This window comes from Pholis gunnellus (genome assembly GCF_910591455.1).
Source record: "Pholis gunnellus genome assembly, chromosome: 7".
Lineage (NCBI taxonomy): Eukaryota > Metazoa > Chordata > Actinopteri > Perciformes > Pholidae > Pholis > Pholis gunnellus.
Genome location: NC_136533.1, coordinates 16,118,164 through 16,142,073, shown reverse-complemented (window position 1 = coordinate 16,142,073; position 23,910 = coordinate 16,118,164). Strand labels below are relative to the sequence as shown.

Here is a 23,910-nt window from a genome sequence, read left to right as displayed (position 1 = left end):
TTGAGGTTCAACAAAGAGGCATAATGTTCCATGAATTTGAACGAGGCGTAGTTCAAACTCACACACTTCCACTCTTGCTCCTGTAGTTCCAAGGCTGCCGCACATTGTGTTCGGGGTCCCACTCGAGAAATGAAACAAGGGAGCTTCAGTCTTTCCTTTTCATCTATGAGGCCACTGTGAGGAAAGTCATTTTTTTTTTTTTTGCTGTGCACATGCAGTGTAAAGAATATGTTGTATATCATACAAACGTAGTTTGAACCGGTCACCATACCATATTTTAATCGCATAGATAAAGAGAAATCAATTGGAAAGAGATGGAAATAGAACACATTTTCAGGCACTTTGTTAATCTTGTATTTGAGAAAGCAAATGTAATGAATTAATTAAACTGTGAACGTTATTAAAAATGATATCCTACACATACGTACACGCACAGTTGTGTGCACGTGTTAATCCACGGCACCACATGCAGAGAAGAAAATTCAGCTTTGAGCTGTCGTTTCATATCATCACAGCTCGTCAGTACGGCTGCATATCAGATCTCGGTATCTTTCGAGTGCTGACTGAATTGTGTCGCCTAACTGTGAAAAGCTGAAAGTTGGTTCTGAATGTTTGGTCAGTTCAGTCTTATGTAGTTAGTCTTTGATCACATACATTTTATTTTTAGACAAAGTTAACAGCTGTTTGTGTCTACGCCACATTTAACACTAATGCCCTAGAGAAGACTTTGCTAAATGCAAGAATTTTGTTTTGTTATTGCAAGTGACAGGCACAAATATCAGAAAAGATGACGCGCATTACTACTCATTTCTATTTTTCTTAAAGGTTTCCTAATTTGCTGGTGGTGAAACTAGCTGCACATATTTGCTGGTCTGGTCCACTCAGTGCTAGTGCTCAACCACAAACCTCTAAGGAAGTAACGTTGTAAAATAAAAAATAGATTTATATATCGAAGATAGTATTTTGCAAGTTGTGTTTACTTGTTTTTCCTTTGTAATCGGATGTGTCCACTGCTTGAAGAATGTATACAAGAGTGAAACTTGTATTATAATGACAAAATCATCTAAGAATAGGGGTGTGTCTGCACATAGTGCTGTTGATCCCACCTGCACAACCCTGACACCAGCATTGCATTGCTAAATTGCCAGTGACACACCTAACCTGCTGCACCTTTTTGACCCATTGCAGCACAAAAATAAGGCTGGACTTTGCGAGCTAAGCAAAAAAAAAAAACATCACTGTACATCATAAAAATGCTACAAACATGTAATCCACAATGTGCTGAATACAAACGGCACAGTATACTGTAGAATAATGTGATCATTTGTAATACGTTCACATACAGCCTGAATCTGTCAGGTTTCCTACAGCTTATTCTGAGCCGATAGGAAGACATGAATGATTTTAATAAGGGTCTCAACATGCGGAGGGATAAAATGTAAGCACTGAGGGTGTCAGTATTGAAAGATGAAACCAGAGGAAGAGTCGCTGGGGGGGGGCGAGTGAAAGACACACAGAATAAAGGAATTAAACTGACGAGTGCTGAATGGAAATGGAGCCTATTTACTTCAGTTCTGGAAAACTGGGGTGACGGAGCCTGACAGACGCTGTCCAGGCACCGGGGAATTCAGCATAGGTGATGTGGAAAAGAGCAGTGGGGCTGAGTTACACTCTGCAAATGAATAATCCAGCAGCCTCACAGGATCCCGGCTCTCCTAAGCAGACCACCGTCTGAGGAAGGAGCCGGAGGGGACAGCTGGAGGCTGGAGTTGTCTTTTCTTTTTATTGACCTCGTCGAACACGGAGAGCGGAAGACAGCGACATAGAGTGAGTCGCTATGTGTCTTGTGAGTGTGTGTGTGTGTGCGCGCAGGTGTTTCTTCAAATCGCAGTGATGTTTTAAGTGAAATGTGAAGTGCTTTCCCATAGTTTTTTATTTATTTCTTCTTCATGCAGTAGGGTTACATCTTCTTGCTGTATGTCTGAACGTGCTGACAGCTTGAATTTTCCTGAGCTGAGTCCTTGAAGTGAAGGGCACATTTCCTTTTCAGTAGTCCATCACTGCAGCTGTACATCCATGACGCCTCTCTCAGGGCCCCTGTTCTTGCAGCCATTGATAGATTGACTGATCTGAGTCGAGGAAAAATCAATAGGAGAACCCTTTGAGTGCTCTTCACATTGATTTTTCATGTATTGTAGTTACTAACAAGTAGCAGGGTTTTCATTCCCTGGTAGAGGTGTGTCCTTTCCTGATTGCGGACAACAGGTTGAAACAAAGTCATGTAGGAACACCAAGGCATTAACATAAATGAGTGGAGGAGGAGGAGGAGGAGGAGGAGGAGGAGGAGGAGGAGGAGGAGGAGGAGGAGGAGGAGGAGGAGGAGGAGGAGGAGGAGGAGGAGGAGGAGGAGGAGGAGGAGGAGGAGGAGGAGGAGGAGGAGGAGGAGGAGGAGGAGGAGGAGGAGGAGGAGGAGGAGGAGGAGGAGAGACACGAGTCGAGAGCAGATTGTGTGCGTCACTCACTTCAGATCACAATTGCTTTTAAATTTGTATGGCAAGGCAATCAGGGCGACATGCCGCCTCCAGGCATGAACTACAGGCCAGTAGCACTCGGGTTGTACTTGAGCAGCACAACACCATAGAATACTAAACAGTAACATACTCAATATTTCATAACATTTCCTGGAGCAAATGATTTTTTTTTTCCCCTCCTTTTTTTTTAATTCACTCTCCATTTTTTTTGTCTTTCTCCTCATTTACATAATGCTATGCTTCATTGCCTAAGCTCTTTGTCAGAGGCAGTGGCCGCGGTGGCACGTTTTGCTTCCATAGCTTCTTCCGATCCAAAGAGAAAGGATGCTGTTCTGTTCAGTCCGTTTACACTACCCCCCCTCTCCAGACAGCCTTAAAATGAGCCCAGTGTGATCTCAATCCTTTGCTTTCCGGTGAAGTTGTTTTCATACATCATCAAGTCTTCTCCTGTTTTTCCTCGTGGCAAGTGGAAGAGGCCCCTTGTGGCCCATGTTTCAGCAAAGATTCTTGTTTACCAATGCATGTAGTGTATCTCTCATCCTCCTCTCCTTTTTTCGTCCTCTCCGTGTCTACTGATATTACTAATAAAAGGAGGAACAAGCCCGACTGCACTGCAAAAACCGATGGCTCCAACTCCCTCGTTCCCCGTGAATATTCAACGTTACGGCGAAGCATAGTTAAAGTTGGATGTTTACTAATTTGGTGAGCACATTTCTCCGACCAAGACAGGGAATTGAGACTGACGAATCAGCCCAGTGGGATAAATCTCAAATTAAAAAGGCAAGGAGTGATCTGAAATATTTAAAAAGGTCTCCGTCACACACAAACTCTCCCTCCCATGCAAGGTCTTTTTTTGTCCGTCTCGGTCTCCCTCTCTCGAAGCTCTGCCTCTTTGGTGTGTAGGTGTGTGTGTGTGCTTGTGCGCACACATGTAAATGACTTTGAACACCAGCGTGAGTTCGATATGCCGGCTTGTTGTACCAGTGTCACTTTGAGGAAGGTTTGGCTGAGTGATGATTCAGTTTTATACTGCGTGTGTGTGTGTGTGTGTGTGTGTGTGTGGGGGGGGTGATAAGCCCTCTCTCCCTGCTCTGTCCCTTATCTGCTCTCTGAAAAATCACACCACACAGATAAAGTACATCAGGACTGCTACTTTTTCTACGTTTAAAAAAAAAAAATGTAATTGATGTCTGCAGCAAATGCATGAGATTCATAGACTGAGGCCATTTTTATTTTCTGGTCTAATCCAGCTCCAAACCCATTGCATTAAGACATACGAGATATGGTGTAGATTCACCATGTTTCATTCAGACATCGAATCACAGAGGGTGATTCCATCATTGATTAGAATTACAAGGCCGCGGTCATAAACTGTGACAGAACGGTTTGAATTTACTTTCCTGGTAATATTAGCCAAAGGTCAGGCGTCAGTGGAGGCTCTCTCAGTGTCTTGCGTGGACGAATGCCCTTTTGTAGCCATTTCCGATGTAGTTTTCGCCTCTTCTTCACTATTCTCCTGCGATGTATGTCTTTCTCCTGCCTCGCTTTCATTTCTCTCCTTTCTTTCATATTCCATCCATGTGTTCTACTCTCCCAGAATAGGTCTGGACGGCCACACCGTGATTTAAACTCTCTTTACCTCGTTCAAGGTCTTTGTGCTTTTCCAACAGCTGCTTTAATAACTCTTCTTTATATCTATTAAAGAAGATTTATTCAACGGCCCAACTCGGTTTCCACACCTTTCATGCTGCCTCTGTCTTTTAACCTTACCACTACTGGAGGGACAGTCTTCACAGGCGTTTTGTTAAATCTCTGCTATTCAGCCACATAATTAGCCAAAACAGTTTTGCGGCTCAGCCTTTCCCAAGACGTCAAGTCCCCTGAGCTGGTGAACGCAGACGAGGCGGGCAGCGTGCGGAATTGAAGCTAAGATGCAAACAAATAATTACCCTTCATTTGAAAACACTCAATTAGCCTCTATTTCAGAGTAAAATAATGACTTTCTCCCACTAAGCGGAACCCCAGAGCTTCAGCTGTAATTAGTCCAAACGACGGACGCCCAGTGGCTCAGCGGAGACGATAACAACACGACTGTTTTATTAACCCAACAGCGAAAATATCGCACCATACCACCCGAACGCGCACATTTGCTGCATATATATACTCTAAGCAACGGAGGAAGTACCGTTCCTGTAGGGTTTTGCACTGACGTGTGTTGTGTAAGTAAGCAACAACAATGAGAGAAAAGGGAAAACATGTGAAAGGAAAAGGAGAAAGGCTTAGTGGGGCCGCGTGGCGATCCATGTGCCGCTGACATTTCTATCTCGGCTGTGCAACAGAAGCCGCCTCTAAGTCCCTCTCTACTGTGCGGAGGAGCATTGTGTGCATTGTTGTGTACGTCTCACACCCACTGTAGCATCTTCCATCAAGGTTGGTGAAGTCGTATATCACAGGCTGTGAATTAGGGTGCTCACTGTTTAGAGTGAATTACTGTTATGGCTGTGTCTCTAACCAACCGTTGATGCTCGTGTTTTTCCCTGAAAGATGGGTCTGATTGACGCCAGTTCTAATAAGGAGGATTTGCCTCTGTGCACTTTTCCCAAGCTTAAGGGAATACACTTAATGTGGAAGTCTGTCACAGTCAATATCAGTGTAGTGGACCTTTAGGCTCCCATCCTGAGGGCTGAATATTTGTATTCAGCTTCCATACTGAATGCATACACACACACACACACACAAAGATACGCGTATACAGTATATACACAAACTCTTGGCTGCCTCTACACCACCACGTCTCTGAATATTGGAATGCTTTTTAAGTCTCCGTGCAGAATTTCAGCAAGGCGATAAGAAAAAAATTAGATTTTATTATCATCGCCGATCACTAGAGACAACCACGTGTGTGTCGTGTCTGGCATGAAACAAATTTCAGACACACTTCTCGACAAGAGCGGTGCATAATTTCATCCTCACTACTTTGATGCGAATAAAAATTTCATATCAGCTTGTGACATTGGAGAGTTGCCTTAACACTCGTATGCACACACGCTGCAATGTGAAATAACATTAGGTTACAGCTCAGTGAACGCTCGCTACTTTCCTGTTTTCGGGCACCACTGATCTGAAACCAATCCCCTGTGGCCAATATTGACTGTGGCAGGAGGTGGCCAGAGACCCAGGCAGCCACCATTGAAGAGTCCAGAACAGGACACAGCAGAATGCGGGATGTAGGAGTCCCACCATGACATTACTTTCAGTCACCTTGAAGTCTAACAGCCACTCGGACTGATAACGTCAGCAGATGGCTTGAATTCCCCGGTGGAGTCCAGAAAAAATGTAGTGTGACCTTTTGCTTTGGAACAGGCTGCGATAAACCGTGTCTTTTAACGTTCATTGCCCAATGGTGAGTGGTAGGTAGAGAAAATCGGCGGGGTAAAGGATTATTAAAGAAATAAAAATAAAAATTGAAACACTGCGTTGGCTGAGGAAACAGAGAACACCTGGTCGATTCCTCTCTGACGCCTCACAAAGCTCTCAGACTGACTGAAAGCTTTTCCTGAGCGATCATCTTAATGCCAGTTGCATTCAAACTCGGCCAACGTGTAGACGCCTCGTGTAAGTTCATCACAAGCTCGGAATAGTTAGTTAATTAACCTAAAGTCAATATCATATAATTCACTGATGATCCACTTAGATGTCATTGTAAATACTTAATAACATATGTAGTGAAATGATGATCAAGACACTGGTTCTATTATAGAACTAGACCTCAACAGATTCTCAGTGGATTGAGAATGTGAGATGAAAAACCTTAATATGGTTAAATGTGAAGTCTACTTAAGGACTTCTTTTGAACATAGGTCTTCAAAGGAAGAAAAAAAGCAATTTATTATGCTCCATATATTATATCTTAAAACACATTACAAGGGCTACTTTCGATGGACTTTACAAGGGCATTTTATTGTAGCCTGTCCTTTCACTATCTGATTTTACTCTCTGAGAACATAAACTTCACTGAAATACCCTTTTGGATATATTGAAAAGGGGAATAAACCTTAATACAAGGACATTCTGTGATCCTGTTATTAAAAATCATGTCCCTGTTTTCTGATAGGATCTGTTATTATCAGCTATTCTGTTTTCTGTTCTCAGCTACTCTGTTCACAGAGCTGACACATGAATTATTTTGTCTACTGTAAATGTAACATTCTTCTGGGTCGATGCATATTTTAGACATAGAAATTAGTCAATTCATTCATAACATTGTACACTGATTACCTTTTGGACTGTTGGTCAGACAAAATACTAAACCACTGACCAATAAATTGACAAAACAAGTTTTAATTGCAGCCCTACTTCCCTTTTCTAGATTAGTAGTTTTAACGTTTGATTATTTTTAGTCGTATACAGTACGCACTGCTTTTTTTTTTTTTTTTACCCTAAGGCTACAGGAAGGTAAAGACAAGACAGAGATGGCTGCGAAACAACTAAAAATATGAGCGTAAAGGTCAGTATTCCTCTAAGGCAGACTCAGAGCGTAGTGGCAGGGTGACTAATGGCCCACAGTGCTCTCAATTATCATCACCGGCACGCACTCACTCGCGCACGCACACTCGCACTCGCCTCATGTGATTCTTTTTGGTACCGACTGTAGAGAGGCATGACTCAGCCACACTCATGGGCTGCTACACCAACATTTCTATCTCCATCTCAATTTCCCAAGACCCATATAAGACTCTAGGTCTTAATGAGGACATCAGCACTCGAGGAAATAGGTTTGTCCCACAGAAAAGCCACCGCGGTGCAGCACAAATTAGCTTCCTGCCCTGATGCAATCAATATGAGAGTGGGTCTCATTACTTTATTGGGTCACATCCCTCATCGCACCTCAATCTTGAATCATTACAAGGCTAGTTCCCTTTTCGCATGACTTTGATGTTATTTTCGACACGGGGTGTCTGTAAGTTCAGTCGCTGATTTACTGAATTTACTTTAGATGTCACGAAGTCAACAGCCGCAGAGGATCTTTTTCAACAGTGTCTCCAAGGAGAATATCCTGTTCTAGGGATTTAAATTCCCCTTTCTGTGCGGTGTTAGCTATCGTACTTTTGACATATTTTATATCTGCTTGATATCTGGTGTTGATATCTGGCTTAGTGTTAATTTTTAACCAATGCTGGCCTTGAACACGTAAGCTATTTAAGCCATGTCGTTGAAATCGGTAAAGAAATATTTCTTTTATGTTGAGATTTTTTTCCGGCGCTTGCCACATTTTGAATCATCAAAAGATTGTCCTTCACAAAAGCACATAATTGTGTGCAACCTGAAGTCCAAGGGAAAAGAGCACACTGCTGACTAATTTAAGACTGATGGTCACTCAGTTTATGTGGAAATTATCACAGCGAGTGGTTTAAAAGCAAGTCCCAATTACAAATATTTGACAAATGAAGTCAAATTGGCCGGCGCCAGGCCGGCAGCTTTATATCAGCGCTGCCAGACTGGGCCTCTGAGCTCCGGTCTGGTCGGCTCGCAGACAGCCAGCCTGCAGAATCAGCCTGCAGCCCCAGGAGAGCCTTCCATCCTGCTGCGTCTGCTCTTCTCCCTCCTCACACACATCCATCCTGCCTGGTCGGCCTGTCAAACCCTGCCTCCCTCTATCCCCTCCTCCTCCTCTCCTCCTCCGCTCCACTGGGCTTGTGAAGGTGAGCCAGTCCCCAGTGGCACTACTGTACAGATTGCAATACTTCCTCTTCAAATGAAGGCTTCTCTCTTGTGAATAGCTGTGTAAAGACTATCGGGGCTGCTCCTCGTCGTCTCCTTCCCCCAACTTTTGTTTGGATATTTGAGTCCTTTTGCGGCGCACTTATCTCTGGGTGTCTGTATTATTTAGTCTCTATCTTTTTCTCAGGTCGGCTGTCCTTGACCACGAGGCCGCTTCGTGCGTCACTTAAGAGCAGGGCTGACAAAAAGAATGCCCTCCCTTAGTTTCAGGCCAGTTTGGTGACAGCTGTCACCCAATCGCGTGTCCTTAAAAGTTCTTTTATGAGCAGGCTGTGTAATGGGACAATGACGGCAGCACGTTGAATGCTTCAGTCTAGCTCTGAATTCAAACTACGTCTAATGGATGCGTCTAATCACCTTTGACAGCTAGTGTCCAACTGCAGTTGTGTAATGGATGTCCTTCTTTGAGTGCACTTCTGTGTGTGTGTGTGTGTGTCTGTGTGTCTGTCTGTGTGTGTGTGTGTGTGTGTGTGTGTGTGTGTGTGTGTGTGTGTGTGTGCGTGTGTGTGTGTGAGACATTTTCTCCAATCTCCAGAGAGCTTATGGTATGTGGCGTTCACAGCACTCCTGTGGCCAAGACTCTCACAATATGTTATGAGTGCTAATAAAATAATGTTTTTTACCCGCCAGTGCAGTAATAGATACTCATTTAGCTTTGAATGTGGGCAGAGAATGCCAGGTTTCAATGTCCAAATGGATGGTCTTTTTTTTTTTTTTTTCTGAAATGAACACTGTCTGCACATTTGCTCTTGCGCTCATGAATGCTTTGGTGAGCACAGAGTGTTATCTGGCTGTCCAGTTGCTGCAGGTGAACTCATTGCCTCTCCCTTTATGTTTGTGCAGGTTTTTGGTGATTATTATCACTTCAGGCATCATGCTGTCGAAAAGAGGGCTTTGTCTGGCCACAGGGGGACGCACGTCAGACTGCAAAAAGAACCACAGGTAAGGCTGTTGTCAGCTCTCGCACTGCTCATTGCAGCACTCTATGTTGGCAACAAAAGGCCAAAAGACAGATTGGATTACACACACAGAGAGAGTGTATATATCACAAGAGAAAAGGATGCCAGCGTCAGTGACAGCTTGTCAAACTCTGTATTCTTTTCAGTCCACGCCGGTCCTTCCATCTGTCCCCATGACCCAATCTGAGGTTCCACCTAGCTGTAAACATGCAAAATAGACCCAGCCGAACAACACAACAGCTGGGAGTGTCTATGTGTTTGGTCTTGCTTTTTCTCCAGTCTAGTAAAATCATTATTTGCATTTAAATGTTGAATAGAGAGGGAAATTGGCATTCATCATTGTAAAGTAGCATCCAAAAACAACAACATTTTCCATCCCTGAATGTCATTTTCATTTGGACTTCTGGTCTTGAATTTGCATACAGCCCAACCACCAATTTACACCTGGTATACTATAACTCAGCAACATCTCAGCCTCTGTACATACATGCTAGATGTGGTTGAGTCAGCATGATAATCTTTTATTGCCAGACCTGTATAACCATGCTATGTTTGCACTGTTCCCACCCGGGAGAAATGTCTGTCAGTACTCACTGTCATTCTCTTGAAGGTAAAAAAAAATAAAAATGTATTGATTTTATTTCTTAAATCGAAGAGAATTCAACTCTTGCCAAATTTTGGAAAACGAAAGACAGAATTTTTGTTCTCATAAACAGTGTTGAAAATGACAGTGGCAGCCAGAAGAGAGAGTGTTCTCTCAATATTCATTGCGCTGGCTTTGAATGGTTGTGTTGGTTCATTTTGTTTAAGACAGACTCTTTCTTACAACTAAACACACACAATCCAGCAGACTTCTAGTCAAAGCAAATCCACCTGAGCTGCCTCACACTACAGGAAACACTAGATAAAATCTTTTTCTTTTTCCGTACAAGGTAAAGCATTCCGCTGTACATAAAAATGGTAATTAGATGTGACATTTATGGATTATTACATCGCTGTCTTGTGAAGGCAACAGGAGATATGCTAATACCAGGCCTATATGAAAAATGCAATTTACTCTCTATTAAAAGCTCTCATTATTTGTTATCTAATCAGCACAGAAGAGATTTTGAAGGAAACCAAGGAAATTCACCTTTTCAGATGAACTTTATACTTTTTGCATCAGTTAATTAACTGTGGTTAATATGGTACATTGTTACGTTTGTGATGTGTTTGAAATTACCCTTTGAATCTGCCATTCATAATGTTGATGTTGTGTTCATGCAACATCACTATTTTGATCAGTTAAAATCATAACTTTTAAAAAAATATCCCCATTAATGTCAAAGAAAATTTGAATAACTGACAACCCAGGCATCAGCAGCAAAAAAAAAACAAACTACAGGTATGTGTGTGTGCACGCTAGTAAACACCCTCTCTTTCAGTGCTGCTGCCGCCTGACTCAGCGACGCGCTGCTGTCATGTTTACATTGGAAACACTGTTGGCAGTTGTGTAAATTGCATCTATTTAAAAGCATCTTAAGAGGTACCTGACTGGTGCTAAAAAGGGGGCCATTACGAAGTGACAACAGACTTGGGCCATCTGTAGCAAGGTAGGTCTGCCAAGTAGATCCCGAGGATGACTCTGTGGAGAAAGTCTAGCTGGCTGAGGAGAGAACTGATGTGGTGTGACAAGCGCAGAAGCCCCAAGACATAATTAGTGTGATATGGTGACATTCAGTGAGGCCAGAGGTGACGGGTCGGTCTATGTGGACGATAACAAGGCTCTGAGAGCAAATGGTTCAGAGGTGTCCGCCTCGGAGCTGGGAGAGAACTATGGCACTCAAATGGTTTTAGGATTTCCAAAATCGGCAACAAATGAGAGCTCGTATGAGCGTCGACAGAGGCAAGGATTTTGTCATTGTTACCAAGGATTTAATGATGTATGATAATGGATTTTTTGTGTTGCTGGCGAGGATGAAATGCAGATCGAACTGTTGGCAAAACCGCAGGACTAATTGGCGTCGTCTTTAATAAGTGGCCCGCAAGGAGCAAAATGAATCTGGATGATGCAAAGTGAGGTTCACTGTGTGGCTGTGCGGCCGTGGCTCATTGGGTAGAGATGGTCGTCCGGCAACCACAAAGTCTCTGCTATGAGTCCTGTGCCGAAGCGTCCCTGAGCAAGACACTGGACCCCTAACCGCTCCCTGGGCGCTTCTCAGCAGCCCACTGCTCCCAATATGCTATATAGCATGGGTTAAATGCAGAGGTCAAATTTCATGTAAATGTTTAATGACGAGTATAATAAAGGTTTTCTTTAAGTTTTTAGATTGCCTTCATGTCTGTGTCATTTGGCAATACCGAGTGAGAGACAAAGCATCTTGAATTTGAAGCCCTAACAGCAGAGCCAGAGAGATAAAGACATTTTTGACAGAAGAGATTCCATCTCACAGGTTCATCTCTGTCGGCGGTTCGAGTTAACACCGTGCTTTACCCCCCAGCTATTAAGGGCTCCAGGTTTCTGGCTAAGGATCAACAGTTTGTCCCTAGGTGACCTGCCCACCTAAACAACCAGAAACAGATCAAACCTCAGGCAAAGCATGACCACTGCCAAAAAACACTACAGCATGAGTGAGTGGGTTTGTATTTTATTTCTGAGAGTTTGTATATTCATATTTGTGTGTGTGTGTGTGTGACCATCTGATCCCTGGAAAAGGGGAAAGAGAAGGTTCTGCTTAACCTGGTGCAAAGCAACCACATTTAAAACGCCGTGAAAACATAATGGTTGGATTTAGATTAGCCTATAAGCTTTGAGCTTGCTGTAGTGTTTCCTCTCTGTAAGGCTCTCACATTACCTCCATTGTCTCTTTTCCTCAGCTCCGCGGTGCTAACATGCCACTTATCACCATCCCCGTTGAATAATCACACAGTGGCAAAATTACATTGGCAGCTGCATAAGCTTTTACCATTATGCTTGCAAGGGTTGTTTGTCATCTCCTCTCCGCTCCCCATACCTTCTCTATAAAGGAAAAAAATCTATTTGTTTTGGGGTGGCTGCTGTTGGTTTTTTACAAACCGCAGGGTAAGGCAGCTTACTGCATGCTGTGTTTCGGAGGGAACTTACCCTCCATCTCTCTCTCTCTCTCTCTCTCTTTACTGTGCTGAGGCCTTACCGTTAAAGGATAAGGCTGGCAATATTCTATATTTGTGTTTATTGTCAGCAAACCCCATGAAAAGACCAAAACCAACAATGCGTTCTTTCGTCTCTCAATAACCAGCATGTCTGTGGAGCTCAGCCCCGAGCCCACTGGTTGCTACCAAAGACGTAAATGTCTCAGTATGAGTCACAGGAGGGACATGGAGGAATATTGTGTTTGTTGGGGACTATTTTCAGCAGCGGGTTTGCTGCACTAGCAAGCGTTTGAGGCAGTTCCCCTTCTCACAGGTCCCACAAGTCCATCTGTTGTGAGTAGTTCAACTGAAGACTGTCTCATTCCTCTCCGATTGTTATTTCTACAGGCCCTAAGAAATATAATTATTCAGTAAAACAAAATGATTAAAGGAAAGTCTACAATGTGTACTACAAGTAGAAAAAAGAAAAGAAACTTCATGTCCATCACAATGTGTTGCTCACTGATGGGTTTTTTAACAGTCTTTGCACAACAACGGAGATATATGGCACAGAGGAATAAGCTATACAGCGTCAGGCTTTGGATATACTGTCTGATGGATCAATTCATTTTGGTCTTTTCATGTGATTTAGTAACAAGAATATCACCAGAGTCATCCTTTAACATGTCATCTTTCTCCATAAACCGTGGAAACAGATTTACAGATCAAAGCACAGGCTGGCAGTCTCTCTGCATTACAAACAATACCGGCGTGTCTTCTCCTTAGTCATCAGACAGGAAAGCCCTCAGGACACTGTGCGAGAGATGGAACAAATAGTTTATTGCTCAAGCGGATCACAGACCGAGGCCACGTCGAGACCTCATCCTTGCCTCATGATTGCTTCCCTATGCGGTTGTGTTCGGCTCCGTTTTGACCTTGTCCCAGACCTCGGGGTGGTACTTAGTAGGTCTAATTATTTACCTTCACCGGCGTGGTTTTTCGATTAGACCGTTTTTTTTTTTTCTCAGTAAGAGCGCGTTTTTGCGCATATACATAAAATATTCCACAATTTGCCATCATCAAAAAGATCCAATTGTATTATGTCTATTACTCTGACTGTCCGCTTTCCTACGGCGGCGTTATATAAGTAAGCTGTAAGTTGAACAACTATTGAATAATTTGCTTTAATATGCTATATAAATGAAACACTATATATTCCATTAGATGACTGTATCCGGCTCATCATCTGACTCATCTATCCGCTGTCATTGTGCCAGCAGTGCAACAGGGTCAGTCGTGTGCAGTTATAAATGTAATGAAATGAGATAAATGTTAATTAGTCTAGGGTCACTTGAAAAAGGTCAATGGCTTCATTCTCTGAGGCAAAGTTTTCATCGAGGTTATAGGAGCTAGACCATCCTCGGAAGCTTCACACTGTGAGAGCATGTAATCATGAAACAAGCGCTCGCTTCTAGAAGCAAGAGAAAGTGGCAAGAAAAAGAAAAAAAAAGCTAAACGGACGTAAATACTTCAATAACAAGTTGGACTTTCGAGAATCTGCTCGGCAATGTACAGGAAATTCACAAGTTTAGACGTGTATAGCTTGAGAGCTCTTGACACAAAAGTGGAATCAGTTTAAGCTTCGTCACCTTCAGCAAAGACTTCAGCAAAGGATGAATTCATCACTGACAATAATAATGCACAGCAGCATTTGCTTAAAGTGCTTCAGAGGATAAGTGTATATTCTATAGTTGCGCACTCCATCTATGCAAATTCCCACTGCTGCAGTAGTAACAGTCCACTTCAGCTTCCAAATATGAATTGAATGCGTTCCTCCTTCATTTATTATAGCTGATTGGCTTTTATTTATTTCGAACAAAGTAATGTTTGTAAAAGCAATACCACAGGTCCTTCACACTACACTTCTCTCTGTGGTTCCCTAATCCGTTCACGTCTCAATCTTTGGCTCACTCACGTCCAATTTAGTGATGTAAACCTGTATTATAGCAAGACAAGTTTCTTTTGGAAATAGGCGTATTTTTGCCCACCGTTTTCAGAAGGCTGTCTTTATTAGCGTTACATAATTTATTAGAATTCCCGGCTTTTATCTGATTTTTATCTCGCAGCTTAGATATGAAATGCTTAGTTATCAATACACGTAGTTAAATGTGCCAAATATATATTCGGGTGTCTGGAAAAATATGAACAAATATTAAAGTCTTTGGATGTCTTTGATCATTCTTACCACTGTCAATCATGCTTACAGAGCATAATACCTGTCAAAATATATAGATACCAGCATGGCAGAGGTACGGGAAAATGGACCAGTCATGAAATGATTTGCTATTGTGTGGAGTTTGGCAAGAACTGTGTTTTTTTTGCACAATATATATATATATATATATATATAACCTAACTATTATATGACATTCACTACTCTTGGTAGTATCATTTGTACTGTCACCCACTCCAACCAGTCCTGTGCATATCCCTGCAGCCTCCAGGACTTCAAAGAGCCCTTTCTGGCAAACTGTACAGCAGCCACTTTCCCTCAGCATCTCAGGAATGAAATAAATTAGATTTGCTTCTGCCTCTCTTTCTAGTTATTGCTTTTTGGAACACAGCTGGGGTTTTTTCCACCTCTACAGTCTGTGGGACATTGCAACAATTTCTGAAATTAGAACATTAGTAATTACACAATAGCATGTGAAGATAACTGTGTAAACCTACGAATTTTCTCTGATTGTGTGTGTGTGTGTGTGTGTGTGTGTGTGTGTGTGTGTGTGTGTGTGTGTGTGTGTGTGTGTGTGTGTGTGTGTGTGTGTGTGTGTGTGTGTGTGTGTGTGTGTGTGTGTGTGTGTTTGTGTGTGTGTTTGTCTGTCTCGGCATCCCAGGTCCTGTGGGCGGAGCAGCAAGTGGTGAAAAAAAGGAAGAAGAGGGATATCTATGAAGACCCAACAGACCCAGATTTCCCCAAGCAGTGGTACCTGGTGTGTGATGGTGTCTTATCTTTTATAGTCTAGACTTAATTAGTCTGTCATTATAGCGAAGATGACGTTGAAAATGTCAAACATTCAGTAGCTATTATTTCTAAAATGGCATTCATAGTGTATTTTGCAATAACATTTAAAGCTGCTTCCGTGTAACATTACCAGCAAACAAATTAATAGGTGCAGTCCGTAGAATATCTAATGATTTTTCTTTTTTAAGATTTTGAAGCCAAGGAGAAGGTCCTCCTCTGCATTCAGAATTGTTCATAGCAGTTTATTTTTTCTTCATATTTCAGTTTCTGGTATGCAATTATTTCTAATTAAACCATAATCACCCTCTCTGAACAGCACTCAATAGTTTCAGCTCTGCATAAACGTTGTCTGATTTAAGACATATTTGTTATCGCACAGGCACGAGTTATTAATTTCCTCATGGTCAGTCAGATAAGCATAAATTGAATTGCTGTCTTTTGGACTAAACGTATAGGCGTATAGTTTGTACAGCTTCACCATCTACACGGTCAAATGTACAATACAATGCATCCCAGGATGCCCGGTTGAATGGAAAATGAAATGTCAGGACAGATTACTACTAAACTGTATCATCTGTGAAACGTTGATAGCAAATGGTCCTGGCTCTGTCTGCTTGGTTATTTACAGCTTTTCTCTGATATCCTTAAATTTGCCCTAATCTCCCCTTTTTCCTTTTTTTATATACACAAAACCTCTGTCACTGCCAGGGATTAATGACAACACTGACTACCCTAGATATTCATATATCACCAGTGAATAGAACCAATTCTGTCATTCAGCATTAGACCTCTTATCGTCTCAGGGCTTTAACCTTTATTTCTCCTGTATAACGTATTCTACACAGGTCTGAAAACCAAACAATGGTTTAAGGCATATGCTACCCATGCTGATGTTTTTTTTGGCAGTAAAACCAATTTTTTTTATATTTAGGGGCTTTTATATTGGCTTATTCTGGTACATGGGCCCCAGCTGTTTTTTTGCAAACATTTACTTAAAATATGTATTGAATGGCATCTGTGCCAGTTCAAAGCCTACCTCCAGGAACGTAAGCTACCTACCGAAGCATCAGGCATCCTCACAGAAGTGCACATGCAGGAGTCATACCCTGTGGAGAAGAATCAGCAGGAAACAGAGAAGAGGGCAGAGAAGGTTGTCTGTGATGTCTTTTCCATTTCTACCCGTGCTTTTCTTTAATCTCTTTCACCTCTAGCGCTCACATACTTCTTACTGTACGGATTTTCTGTTGTTCATCCAAATCACGCTTTTCCACTTGGTATCCTCTGAAAGCTCACAGATTGCTATTTCTTCTGCAAGAGAGGGAAATGCTCTCACCGAGATTTCTGCAGCAGTTTTTCCGTCTTTTTTTCTGACAGCGTAACTACAGTAGAACGCGCTCACACTGGGCAGGTCGGCCCAAAGTGGAAGCCCAAGTCACGGTCATGCATTAAAGTTGGATTTTGTGTCCATGAACCACCACCATGATCTTCCCTTTTATATCTTGGTGTTTTAAGTTTGTATTGAGCATTTTATGGTGAAAACATAACGCTGTGCGGCGGCTAAAAGGCCTTTGCAGATGATTTAAGCCGTTGTCACACCAACAGACCTTTTCTGTTGGTCTGTCTGGGAAGTGTCAGTTACAACAGATTGACAGCTGAACAAAAGCCTTGTGTCTCTTTCAGTCGACCCCAACGCATCAAGATCTGAATACTAAAGTGGCCTGGGCTCAAGGCTACACAGGAAAAGGTGTGGTGGTGACTATCCTGGACGACGGCATTGAGAAAGACCACCCTGACCTCGTCAGCAATTATGTAAGTTGAACAAGATTCATGGCGGAAAAAAGTTCTATGACAGGATTGGTGTCCTGACCGTTTTCACGTCTGTGTTAGGACCCTGAGGCCAGCTATGATGTGAATGACGGAGATGCTGACCCACAACCAAGATACACGCAGCGAAATGAAAACAGGTAAGTTGGCGAAAGCAGAAATCCGGCAACACCACAACGAATGGATCAGAATTGCTTCAGTTAGCTTTCAATCTTTAAGGAAATTTGCCAAGCCGGGGGGGGGGGGGGGGGGGGGGGGGGACATGGACTGGGATAAAAACAATTCTTACCAAACACCCCATGTCCAACCCTTGTTGTTTTTGACTCTGCACTAGCCTCCGATAGATGTTGGTTGACAGTAAATGACACTGATAAGAAAGCACCAAGTCTATACGGCTTTTGGTCCAGTGCTTTTGGCTGAAGCATTTACATTTAGAAACCAATTATTTAAAGTTTGAAAGCACTGGTGCAGTCATTCTGCAAAGACTGTTCCCTTTTTCTTCTTTCTTGCTTCAGTACACAAGCCAAGCTGCTCTCGCTGCATTTCAAGCATTAGCCCGCACTTCCCCACAGCCACTTATTTGTTGCTAATACAATACTTGTTTACTTGCCCTCAGTGATTCATGCTCTTGCCTTGCAGTCTTTGGTCACATTAAAATGAGTTCGCCCCAATTTATTGATGGAACACTAAAGCTCCAGCAAGGGTGAATCCGCCTCCCTTTTCCCCCGTTTCTTCAAACACTATGGTCTCCTGCCTTTGTCCAATCCCCCTGGTGCAGATGAGAAGCTACATCCCGCCTCTGAAAAGCACAGCAGGATTCCTCTCAAATCTCTCTCTTTTCTGGGACGGCTTCCACCAAGTCTTTTTGTAGTTGTTTGTTTGTGTTCTTTATTGTGGCTTTCAAAGCGCAGCATCCATTTGCAGTTGGTCAGGGGGTGAAGCAATATCAGCGTCGCACACAGGTTTTCATGAGATTATAGAAACTCTTGTATGAGAATAGAATCCAGGCAGATGTTCTGATTTGAACTTTGACATTGTTTATCTCTCGAATCTCTATTTCTCCCTATCTCTCTCTTTCTCTTTGTTTTTTTGTCCTCATTCCTCATCATGATCTATTCATCTGCAGTATTTGTTAATCTTGAAAGAGGCAAGCATCAGCAGTTGTTTTTTTTTTAGCAGAGGCCTTGTTTCTTGTCCTTGCCGACAGCTTGAGCGGCCATGCAGAGCGACCCTAGCCCTTTCTGTCGGTGTAAAGTAGATCCCACTCTGTCCTGCTGATAGAACAAAGCACTACTGGAGGGGAATACTCCCTGCCTCTGGTTCACGTCAACTCCCCAACTGCACCATGCTATTACTTCAGAAAGACACACACACACACATATAATAACAACACAGGGAAACGCACACTCTGCTACACATGACAGTGGAATTGCCAGAGCAATTATCTCGGACTGGATCAATTTATGGGCATGGAATGAAAAGCAAGGGTGTGTCTCCGTCTACAGCGTGAAGCTGCGGTGTTTGGTGTGACCTGTAAACGCATTATATCCAATGAGTTATGTAAATCACAACAGAGAAATACAGGCCGACAGTGAGTAATGCTCACAACCCCCTCACAATGAGATTATATGAATATATTCATAGGACAACAAAAAGCAAAGGAGAGTCGGAGGCGGGCATTTTCCATTGCCATGGCGGCCCGTTCATTTGTGCTGATGACAAGCAAGGCTGATTTTTGAATTCTCATATCTGGGTTTATCCTTAGAGATGCTCTGTAGTCTTGAGTTGGCAGCTCTGGCAGATATTGTTAAAGAGGGTGCAGGCCAGGTTGAAGGCTGGCGAAAGCAGGTAATCCGTTTGTGCTTAATCATGTCAATGTTTTTCTTTCTTTTTTTCTCCACTTTCCTCCATTATGTCAGTACGCTGTGGCTGTAGAGGGTGGGGCGAGAGCAGAGGCGAGCAGAATTGATTTCACCTCCTTATCCTGTCGTTAAAGCAGAACATTATATATTTCTAAAAACCCCAAAGAGTGATAATAATATGATCGATGTATGAGACCAAAATATTGGTGTGTATCTATATATATACATATATATACATGTTTATACATATGGATATATATATATATATATATATATATATATATATATGTAAAATAAAAAGTTTAATGACCAATTTTGTTAATTTTCATGATTATTTGAAATGATCACCCAGTTCACGGTGATAAACTTCCTCTAGTTTATGTTATATCTTCAGAAAGTATTCATACTGTATCCAATAGTGGATTTAAATAAATACAGTACAATCTTGTCACTAAACAAATAAACCATAATGCTTATACATTTTTTTTTGACTTGCAGATCTTTTTAAATCAGTCAAATTAAACCAGTGTTTTAAGTCGTCCTGACACCTCTGGGGTCCTGACCGGGTACCATCACAGTAATTCTGCATCTGAAACGGCACACTACCTTTTACTTTTAGTTTTCAGGTATTTTTACTGTCTCCATCCATCTAACTTCCCCTTGGAAGAGCTATTAGCTCCTGTTGAGAACCTTTCACAGGGGGCCATTAATTGAGATGCACCATTAGATTGTGCAGTGACAGCCTTTATTGGAAAATGATTGGCATGCTACACAGCCGTGTGTGCCTTATCAACACCCAAATACTAAAGTGACTTAAACTCAAGGCTGGGAAGATGAAGGAAGAGGTATGTTGGCTGATCAGGTTGATTGCATTGTGAGAGACGAAAATAAGTTTTTTCTTTGCTTCTCTCTCCGTATCAAAGTGAGTGGAACATGGCTATTTGTTTCTCTGAACAACGTTCTGCTCCTTCAGCAGAAATGCACTGGAAAGGAAAAATGGTAAATGCACCTCCAGCAGCAGCCGCTGCAGAGCAGACAGATCTTTTGCATTGTTTCATCTCATTAAATTCTGGGTTTCTTCTGACATTAGTCAGGGTCGGGCAGGCATCCCCTGCATTAGAAAGTTTAGCGAACCCCTGCAATCTGTATGATGTGAAGTGGTTGGTGACCTTTGGTAGGGTTCTTTTTTATAAAATCGTTTTTTTCAGTTTGATAAGTTAGCAGCGATAATCACCAATATTAGTTATTACGTTTACGGAGTAACAAATATATTATAAGCAAGGAATCGATCTTATGACCTATTTTTGAAATTTGAGAGAGTGTCTTTCATTAATAAAACATGAGAAAACTGTAGTTAATACACAAATTCCTTAAAATATCTTCATCCTTCATAAGTGATATCTTGACGATTGGACGTTGATTCAAGATTGTATCTCTTACTTATCCGACCATATTGCTTAAATCAAACTGTGACAGCGACAGACTCTAGAGGTTAAATGTTTATGTGCTTCACTGTAAACACAACAATTTAATTTTGCGTCACTGTGCAGTATTTTGTGTACGTAGTCGACAGAAAATAAGCCTCAATCCACTTGGAATTCAAGCTGCAACACCAGAAAATAGCAACGGGGTTAAACACAATCTGCAGGCATTTTGTCCTTGGCCAAACGCTGGCAGACACGTGGCGTCTGAGACATTCCCTGTTTAAGTATGTGAATGAAAATGAAAATGCCTAACCCGTACACACGCTGCATGCATGTCTGTATGGAGGTAATAAAGAGTCATCAAGTGTGCGATACAGATCAAATCAGACTGAAGAAGAGCACAAACCAAAAAAAAGACAGCTTCCTCCTGCATTGTCTGCTTTAGCGCCTCTGTTACAGTGCTTGACACAGCAGGTCGCACTGCGCTGACTTTGCTGCTGACACATTTTAGAAAACAACATTCTGCAGAGTTGACTTTCCTCGAACGTCCACATTCAAGCTCTTATGTCGAGTAAGGTTTTTTGACATAAGAGATCCAGTTTGTCCTTGGTGGTTTAAGGAGCATGTTTAGAAAATCAAACCTTAGTCTGTGCAGTACTTGCCTACAGTTGTTTCTCAATCCACTATTGCGTGTCGAAGATGCATCTTGTAGATAAACATGTGAACTCTGCATTCAGCAACGTAAGCATGAGCTTTATGTTGGGAAAATGAAAACTTGTGTAAGCCTTATTATGATAGTTAGACAGAAGTCTCAGACTCTGGTGGACTGTTGGCAGCGTGAATGGAGAAAGAACAAGAGGAAAACAAGAGGATCATATTTTCTCTATTTACCATCACATGCTGCAGATAAATGCTTTCTACTGTTTACACTGAGTTTATCAATTATTGTTTACAAAGCTGCCTGCCACCCTTTGTCGGGCCCAAATAATATAATTCCGCCTCCCGTTGTCTTGTTTATTCTGCTCCGGACTCCTTGTTTATTTTCCAGACAGCTAGGCAGACTTTTTTTTTGGAGTTGATGTTGGCAAGGGACCTCACTTTTAAATCTGATTCCTCTGGCTTTCTGTCTGCTTTCCTGCTATTATTTTGTTGTCTATAAAAGGGCAGTGTGATTGAAAGCTGCTGTTTTCTAAACATTTTGACATGGTTCAGCCCATGGTAATTGGAGGTGGTAGTCTGGGCGACTGTGGCGAAGCGGATAGCAGGGCTGTCTTTCAATCAAAGGATCGGCGGTTCAATCAGAGGATCGGCGGTTCGATCCTCAGGCTCCACTAGTCGCATGTCGATGTGTCCTTTTGCGAGACACTTAATCCCAAAATTGCTCCTGCAGCTGTGCCTACTGTGTAGAATTGTAAGTTGCTTTGGATAAAAGTGTCTGTTAAATGACTGTAATGTAATGTAGTCTGATCACTACCATGCTCAGTTGACTGAATATTGAATGGGTTGTTAAAGCAGTCTGTGTAAAGTTAGCAGTGGCGGGCCATCAGGGCCTGCAAAGCCTTCTCTGCTGGCCTAAACAGAATCACAAATTTATAGCTATTTTATAATTTAATAATTTTTCTTAAATACACTACATGTATTATAATTTATAAAAATATTTTTCCCGTTATCTTATTTTCTCATTGCACAGCTACTGTGTTCCTCAGTTGCTCTGCTTCCAGTGCAGCTTGTTTTGAGTAGAGCTATTATCCAATCAGATTTCACCTCTGTGTCTCTAGGTAAGAAGAGAGGCCCCAGACCTGCCGACTCCCAAGTGCATCCATGTTCAGTTTAAGTGAATGTGGACGATATTGTTGATTGTCATAGTGTTCAACCAATCAGATCTTTAGTTTGACATGTTGGGCGTATTCTTTGACGTGCCAGAGCAGCTAGCTGGCCTACAACTATGTCAGCATTACGTGCAGCTCAGTTTTAAGGTGCAGCGTTGCAGTGAGGTGCAGCGTGTGCTGTGATTGGTCAGTGGGCGAGCACGTGACTATTGGAAAACGAAACTTAACTTGCCAGCAGAGCTTAGTTGGAGGAGTAAGAGTTCAAATTGAAAGATATGGAAGAAATTATAACATTTTTAGGGTTTTGCTTGGTGTAGTTTATTTATTTTTTTACCTAGCTTTGTTTTTTCAACACTCAATGGCTGAATAAGGAGGAGAAACGGATTTAGTGGCAGAGTTACTGACAACGCCTTTCTCAAGAAAGATATTTCAGGACAAGCTGAACAACAACACAGCTGGCAGCCCTGACTCAGCCAGGATGAGGATTGAACAGTATTTCTTGCTGACAGCGTCGGAGAAGCATTGCACATGTTATGGCTGGGTTTGGAGCTATGCTACGTTAACCTGAGGACACCATAGCATTTGAAAACTTTTGGAGAGACTCGAGTGGATCTACAACTCAACGAGCACTTTCGCAGGGAAACAGCTCCACAACCGCGGCCCGACGTGCGGTCTGCAGAGGTGGGCTCCCGCGAACCTGCCGCAGCAGACCGGTGAAATACAACTGGGGAGGCTCGACTGTCATCACTGGTGTCCATGAATCGAGGACTTCTTACTGGAAGTGAAACGATGTACTGGGATTAATCTCTTTACGTTTCGGTAAGTGACAAACTGCGGGGGGGGGGGGTTACATAGTAACGTTACTACTGTTCATTTGTCGATCGTGTCGTTTTTATGAATAGTATTTGAATGGCTCGTGCTCTTATGTGGTGGAATGCGTGGATCCGCTGCAGGTTTGCTGGATTGATGCGTCATAATGAGGTTATTAGGAGGTAATTCAACTGTAGTAGGACAGCACAGAAGGCCCAGCTATAAAATGCACGGCCCGCCACTGAAAGATAGTCCAGTTTAGACAGGCTATGTTGAGCAATTTGTTCCTTTTCCCATGTTGTTACTCAAGTCGTTTGCAATAATTGAAACATGCTTTATTGCTTTATCTAGTATATAGTATAAATATAGTATATATTTATGTCCTTTTCAGATACCTTGCCGTATGGCCATTCTATCCACTAGAGCTCCATTCGAATAGTTTATTTCCTCTCCTACCATAGTGCTCCATATAGTAATGATTTTTATTCAGAGAGTAGCACAGCTTTTGCCTCACAGTAAAAAAGATGAAATACATTTCGATTTCTGGCCCCCCTCAGAGTTAGATATTTTTCCCTCCGTGTCCACATGAGCTTCCTCCCACGTAAGGATATACAAGTCAGATGGTTGGACTCTCTAAATTGCCTAAAGGCATGGATGGTCATGACAGTTAATGTGTCTACATTGCCTGATGATGGTCTGAAAACTTTTCCAAAGTGTTTCTCTGCCTTCTGCCCATTGTTTTTGCAAAACAAAAAGGTCTCGTCACTAGAAATAGCCA

At 42.3% G+C, this 23,910-nt stretch overlaps 1 protein-coding gene across 2 annotated transcripts in view; it reads left to right on the top strand.

The window, feature by feature from the left end:
• furinb (furin (paired basic amino acid cleaving enzyme) b) overlaps positions 1 to 23,910 on the top strand; it is a 66,315-nt gene that overhangs the window by 20,148 nt on the left and 22,257 nt on the right. For both annotated transcript variants that reach the window (XM_079162994.1, XM_079162993.1), the window contains exons 3-6: positions 9,156 to 9,254; positions 15,256 to 15,351; positions 17,064 to 17,192; positions 17,271 to 17,347. In XM_079162994.1, coding sequence (XP_079019120.1) covers positions 9,156 to 9,254; positions 15,256 to 15,351; positions 17,064 to 17,192; positions 17,271 to 17,347 — 401 coding nt within the window. The remainder of the gene's footprint in view (positions 1 to 9,155; positions 9,255 to 15,255; positions 15,352 to 17,063; positions 17,193 to 17,270; positions 17,348 to 23,910) is intronic.